General features: G+C 41.8%; 2 protein-coding genes across 4 annotated transcripts in view; one reads left to right on the top strand and one right to left on the bottom strand.

Annotated features, from left to right (window-relative positions):
* The first annotated feature begins 910 nt into the window (after positions 1-910).
* Positions 911-5,801, top strand: hacd4 (3-hydroxyacyl-CoA dehydratase 4). 2 transcript variants are annotated; one of them, XM_061959288.2, is made up of 7 exons: positions 911-1,252; positions 1,341-1,427; positions 3,724-3,856; positions 3,934-4,043; positions 4,116-4,222; positions 5,460-5,585; positions 5,688-5,801. In XM_061959288.2, coding segments are annotated over exons 1-7 (648 nt in total). In that variant the 5' UTR covers positions 911-1,250; the 3' UTR covers positions 5,771-5,801. The 2 variants fall into 2 exon arrangements, with proteins under 2 accessions (XP_061815272.1, XP_061815271.1); XM_061959287.2 differs by having other exon boundaries at positions 916-1,252; positions 1,341-1,447; positions 3,729-3,856.
* Positions 5,800-6,523, bottom strand: part of focad (focadhesin) — a 35,928-nt gene continuing 35,204 nt past the window's right edge. For both annotated transcript variants that reach the window (XM_061959283.2, XM_061959284.1), the window contains 3 exons: positions 6,268-6,519; positions 6,114-6,189; positions 5,800-5,980 (listed from right to left, as the gene is read on the bottom strand). In XM_061959283.2, the coding sequence (XP_061815267.1) occupies positions 5,907-5,980; positions 6,114-6,189; positions 6,268-6,519 (402 nt within the window). In that variant the 3' untranslated portion in view covers positions 5,800-5,906. The remainder of the gene's footprint in view (positions 5,981-6,113; positions 6,190-6,267; positions 6,520-6,523) is intronic.

Genomic DNA, 6,523 nt, shown 5'->3' with positions numbered 1-6,523 from the left:
AAAGAAAATAAATAGGCTACCTTAAATAAAACAAAACAAATATTAAACCAAGTGCCAGAAAAGCCAACATTAAAACTAAAATTTCTGTAGCTTACATTTAAAAATATAAAAATGGAAATATCAACTTAAATATGCAATAAAAAATAAAATAAATAGCTTAAATAATATAAAAATCAAGATAAATAATAGCCTATGTATATGTACATACATTAGTTATTATTTTTATATATGGCGTGGCGCAGTGGGAGAATGGCCGTGCGCGACCCGAGGGTCCCTGGTTCAATCCCCACCTAGTACCAACCTCGTCATGTCCGTTGTGTCCTGAGCAAGACACTTCACCCTTGCTCCTGATGGGTGCTGGTTAGCGCCTTGCATGGCAGCTCCCTCCATCATCAGTGTGTGAATGTGTGTGTGAATGGGTAAATGTGGAAGTAGTGTCAAAGCGCTTTGAGTACCTTGAAGGTAGAAAAGCGCTATACAAGTACAACCCATTTATCATTATTTATTATTTTAAATCTTCTCAAACAGCCTGCCCTACACTTTAGCCCCCGCCCCTCCCCCTCGCGTCGCTGCTGCTCAGCCTTGCCCTGCACTGACTTTCTTTCTGTCTCCTCTACTCTCATAACTTTATGTGTTGAGATAATGTGTGTGTTTGTTTTCATGTGGCTTGAGTCAACATTAGCCGTTAGCTTGGGGAATGAATGGAGAACGGATGCCAATGGCATGAAACATATCCCCGCGACGGGAGGAGAATCACTCGCGGCATTGGGGCAAGCAGAGCAGAGAGCGAGAGCGTTGTCGTTCACTGAGTGATTCATGTCGTTAATCCGCGGTGAACGAATCGTTCGCTCAGTCCCTCCCCCTCGCCCCCATGATGAGTAGCTGGCTGCGTCGTTCGCCGACGTCGAGGGTTCAGTGAGTCACAGAATGCGCCAGTTCCACTCATACCGGCATGGTCGCGGCGGAGCTCAACTGAACTGAGAAAGGAACGAATCAGTTCATGAAGTGATTCGGTTCAGTACGTTCACTCAAAAGATTCGTTCGTTCGAACGAATCGTTCGCGAACGACACAACATTACTGACCATCAGATTATGAGGAAGTGCAGCAGAAGCAAATATTGCAGCTTTTTCCTGCTTCCGTTTTAAAGTAGACAAAAAGAGAAAGAAGAAAACGGTTAGTGAGAGAGAAATGATGACTCGTCACATTCCTTAATAACAATAAGCAGCTGGAAGAGAAACCTGGACAGAACATGTAAGTTTGATGCAGCGTTAAAGAGGCTAGTGTTTGTTGGTAACTAAGTTACTTCATGTCTGTTTATGTTCATTATTGTTGCCTGCAGGCTCCGCTTTAGGCTTGTCTACATCTTCTTCTACAACTTGCTGCAGTTCTGTGGACACACATGGATACTGACTAACACCATCATCAGGTTTCTCATATTTGGCCAAGGTCTGCTTGAAATTATTCAGGGCAGGGGTGTCCAAAGTGCAGCCTCATTTGTGGTCTTTTGCGTAAACACTGAAAATGGACCTGTATGTCTTACTATTTACAGTACAGGGCATCCGGAAAGTATTCACAGAGCTTCACTTCTTCCACATTTTGTTATATTACAGCCTTAATCCAAAATGGAATAAAATCATTTTATCCTCAAAATTCCACAGACAATAAATACACCATAATGACAATGATTTTATTTTATTTTTTTAATTTTGCTAATTTAACAAAAATAAAATCACATACTCACAGTCTTTGCTCAACTTTGTTGATACACCTTTGGCAGAAATGACAGCCTCAAGTCTTTTTGAATACATTTCGCTCATTCCTCTTTGCAGCACGTCTCAAGCTCAATCAGGTTGGATGGGAAGCATTGTTTTTCATCCAGGATGTCTCTGTACATTGTTGCATTCACATTTCCCTCTATCTTGACTAGTCTCCCAGTTCCTGCCATTAAAAACATCCCCACAGCATGATGCTGCCACCAACATGCTTCACTGTAGGATTGGTATTGGCCTGGTGATAAGCGGTGCCTGGTTTTCTCCAAACATGATGCTTGGCTTTCGCCAAAGTCAAATCAAATCAAATCAACTTTATTTATAGTGTTCAATCTTTGTCTCATCACACCAGAGAATTTTGATTCTCTGAGAATATTTGAGGTGCATTTTTACTAAGAAATAGCTTCCGTCTGGTCACTTACCACACAGGCCTGATTGGTATTGAATATTAAGCAAATGCTGTGAAAACAAGTGATTTTTTTATTTTTAATAAATTAGTAAAAAAAAGTATTTAAATATTTTTTTCATATTGACATTATATATTCCATCCATCCATCCATTTTCTACCGCTTATTCCCTTCGGAGTCGCGGGGGGCGCTGAAGCCTATCTTAGCTACAATCGGGCGGAAGGCGGGGTACACCCTGGACAAGTCGCCATCTCATCGCAGGACATTATATATTGTCTGTAGAATTCTGAGGACAAAAATGTATGTATTCCATTTTGGAATAAGTCTGTAACATAAAATGTGAAAAAAGTGAAGCGCAACGTTTGAGTTACAAGCAGATACCCGCCATTAGTTGACGTAATAAATGTCAGTTGAACCCCGTAGGTTTCGACTAAAACATCTGGTCTTACTCGCTAGCTTGCTTATAGCTAGAGATGGACATAACTTTGGTTTTCAACCATGGGAAAGAAGAAAGTAATTGTGAAAAAGAGTGCTGAGAAAAAGTGGATGCTATCCATTGAACTAAAACAAGAAATTATCAAAAACTCGTATTACCAATTTGGCGCATCAGTTGGAGCGTATCGCTGCTAGTCCGCACCGTACTAAAGCAGAATGAGTCTACCGCCAGCCAAGGATGTTTAACATAACATCTGAACAACACACATTTAGCCATAAAAATATGGAAAAAGTGCTGATGGTGTGTTTGATGGAGAAGCAGCTCGAAGAAGATACTGTAGACGTCCTCTCTCCATGGTAAATGCTGTAAATTATTACATTACTTCATAAAACTACTATAGTTGTTAGTAATACAATCTGTTGTATTTATGCAATATTTCTTATTTAAATTAAAAACTACTGTAATAATAATAACGGATTAGATTTTTAAGTGCTTTTTTAGACATTTCCAGCGCTTTTTAGTGAAAACTGAGAACCCATCATTCATTCACTATTCACACGTTGATGGTGGTAAGCTACATTGTAGCCACAGCAGTCCTCGGGTAGACTGACAGAAACGTGGTTGCCAATTTATGTATACGGCCTCTCTGACCACCACCAAACAATTATTCATATTCATACACCAGCGTGAGTGGTGCTGGGAGCAAAACGGGTGAAGTGTTTTGCTCAAGGACACGACGGCAGTGACTCGGGTGGCAGAAGATGAATTCGTACCAAGAACACATTGGTTGACCGCTTCACCGTTTGAGCCACACAGTTTATATCAATGATGATAATGAAGAATAAAACATGGTCCTTTGGTCACTAATACTACAAATTCATTTATTTTATGTAACAGCTCAGTGTATTGACCCACACTGGAATGAAATGAGTGTGTTTAGGGAATTAAAATGTGAATATACCTTAATTTATTGGTATGTGGTCCTGAGTGGAAAAGGTTTGGACACCCCTGAATTATACAAATGTGAAAACCGGGGTTAGAGCATGTGCCTCACAATAAGAAGGTCCTGGGTTCAAAGTTCAAAAGTATTTTGATATGGTTATTTGCTAGTATAGATGCCGTGGCAGACACTTTTTACACTGTCGGACTTGTCATGAGCCTCTGCCAGCTGCTCTCCATTTTGGAGCTTTTCCACATCGCAGATGGGATTGAGGAGGCCAAACTACTTCCACGCCTCATCCAAGTGGGCACAACTTCTTCCTTTAAATCTGTCACACTATCGTTTAGGAGATTTCAAGAGGGAGTTGACGCTTTGTCCAGGTTTTGGAGAAGAACCTGCTGCTCATGATGCTCGTCCTGTTGGAGGAGTTTCAGAGCAAACCAGTCGTGTGCGTACAGCTCTTCTTTTGGAACATCTTGGACTTACTGAGGTGCACTTAGTCCATTCTGTCCATGAAAACAATGTCGGTATTAGCTCTTACACATGTGGTGTTTGCTATCAGGTACCCTCATGAAGTGCTCTGTGTGATGGATACCACCTTCACGGTCATACTGTGGGCCCGCTACACGCTGTGGATCCCAGTGTACATCCTGTCTGCCATCACAGAAGGTGATATGCTCATTTTAATTATTCATAGGCTGAGCGGATGTTCCATGAATTAGCAAAGAGCTGAGACTGTCATTGTGGAGGAACATTTAGGGCTATATTTTACAAGAAAAGGACTACAATATAGATTCAGTGGTACCTCAACTTAAGAGTGTTTTAAGATAAGAGCGGTCTCTTACCTAATTAAGTTGCCAGACAAAATTCAAGTTACAAGCATCCCTGACATTAGTTGGCAGTGCAAATCCCACAAAGGTATGTCCAAAACATCTTGTCTTAGCTTATTGCTAAAGATAGAGATAACTTTGTTTTCAGAGCATGGGAAGGAAGTAAGTGGGTGTGGCGGACAGTGCTGAGAAGATGGAGCGGATTATATTCATTGTATCAAAGAAAGAAATCCAAAAAACTTGACCTAGCGTGTAGCCAACTAAACGAAGCAGTTGGAGCGTATCACTGCTCGTCTGCACCATACTGAAGCAGAATGAGTCTAATGCCAGCTAAGGACGTTAAAAATATCTATAAAGAGCAAACATTTATCTAGGAAAATATGGGTAGTCTGCCGATGGTTGTTTAAAGGAGAAGCAGCTGGAGGAAGATACTGGTCAGTGGCCTAGTGGTTAGAGTGTCCGCCCTGAGATCGGTAGGTTGTGAGTTCAAACCCCGGCCGAGTCATACCAAACACTATAAAAATGGGACCCATTACCTCCCTGCTTGGCACTCAGCATCAAGGTTTGGAATTGGAATTAAATCACCAAAAATGATTCCTGGGCGCGGCCACCGCTGCTGCTCACTGCTCCCCTCATCTCCCAGGGGGTGAACAAGGGGATGGGTCAAATGCAGAGGAAAATTTCACCACACTTAGTGTGTGTGTGACAATCATGGGTACTTTAACTTTAACTGTAGAAGTCCACTTTCCAAGATAAATGCTGTACATTATTATTACATTACATCATTATAGTAGATTTTATTTTATTGTTTTTATACAATATTTCTTATCTCTAAGGTTTTTGTTTTATTGTAAAATGCATGTTAGTCAAGAACCAATTAAATTGATTTCAATTCATTTCAATGGGCTTTGAGTTAAGAGCTCTGTCACAGAACCAATTGAATTGGTAAGTTGAGGTACCACTGTATATTATAATATAGGTGTATACATAGAGCATGCAAGTTCTTCTAAGAAAGGTAATCATTTAAACGTAATGTACTTTTCCAACTTTGCTTATATAGTGTTTTCTTTCTCCAGGGGTCACAATATACCAGGCAATGCTCGACACGGCGACGTCAGCCTCCGGCATGCAGAATTCCACAGATTCCTCACACAGTCATCAGCCGTTTGTCCACAAGGCTTCTCTGCCTCTTCTTGCTCTTGGTAGGATGACTCTAGACTCATCAAATAGGAGGGGAAAAAAACAACGTAATAGCGCATCTTTTAATCCGACACTGTTTTTCTTCTATACTTTGCTGTTGACAGGTGTGTCGTTTACAGTGTGGCAGTCACTGAAGGAGAGACAACATCAGCTGGAGAGGTGGCACAAGAAGATGAAAAGAAAGTGACCGCTTACTAATAAACTAAGGATACAATGTAGTTGCAAGTGTTCTTTTATTTAGACAACACCCCGAAGGGAATAAGCGGTAGGAAATGGATGGATGGATGATGTTTGAATGGTCTGAGACTGTTTGTGTGTGTGGGCTACCAGCCATACGCTCTGGTCCACACGGACTTCTTCTTGAAATCAGGAAAACACTTCAGGGCCAAGAGAGCAGCTGAAAACAACAATTCAAACGTGGTTAACTTCACAAATTGGTTTTGACTGGATTGCGTCATACCGAACATGAGAGAAACAATGCAGTTATTTTTATTCTGTATGAATATCTTCAAGATAATGACACATGTCACCTTTGGCTGTGTTGATAGTTGAGCTTGTCAGACTTTGCTCTGGTCCCTCCACGATGCTGAGAAGCCACTCTATGAACTGACACATGTGCAGACACACTTTTAACGTCATATCTTAAAAAGTAGCTTTCAAGCTGAGGTTGCTGGTGATGATGACCTTGTGCGACTGGCAGCTCCAAGGTTCTTTGTTGAGAAGAAGGGTCAGGCTGTGCGACAGTCCCAGTAGGCACTGGGGCAGGGCACGGTCCGTCAGCGACTCCTCGCCGTACAGATTGTGCAGGAGGACGGCGGGCTTGGACGTAGATTGCCAGGGAAACCACCGAGTCCTAATGCCAAGCAGGAGGGGCATGGAGTGGTCGCCCCAGGAAACGACCGCGGCGGCAAAAACTTGAAAGAGGAAGTCTGTGGCCTGT

The sequence above is a fragment of the Nerophis lumbriciformis genome, linkage group LG05 (assembly GCF_033978685.3).
Source record: "Nerophis lumbriciformis linkage group LG05, RoL_Nlum_v2.1, whole genome shotgun sequence".
Classification (NCBI taxonomy): domain Eukaryota; kingdom Metazoa; phylum Chordata; class Actinopteri; order Syngnathiformes; family Syngnathidae; genus Nerophis; species Nerophis lumbriciformis.
The sequence above is the reverse complement of the archived record's forward strand: the minus strand, read 5'-3'. Positions and strand labels throughout refer to the sequence as shown.

Excerpts from the sequence above, each read along its gene's own strand:
- hacd4 (XM_061959287.2), top strand. Across the intron at positions 1,448-3,728 it reads GTTTCTCATATTTGGCCAAG|ATGCCGTGGCAGACACTTTT; the intron begins GTCTGCTTGAAA and ends TTGCTAGTATAG. Across the intron at positions 5,586-5,687 it reads TCTGCCTCTTCTTGCTCTTG|GTGTGTCGTTTACAGTGTGG; the intron begins GTAGGATGACTC and ends TGCTGTTGACAG.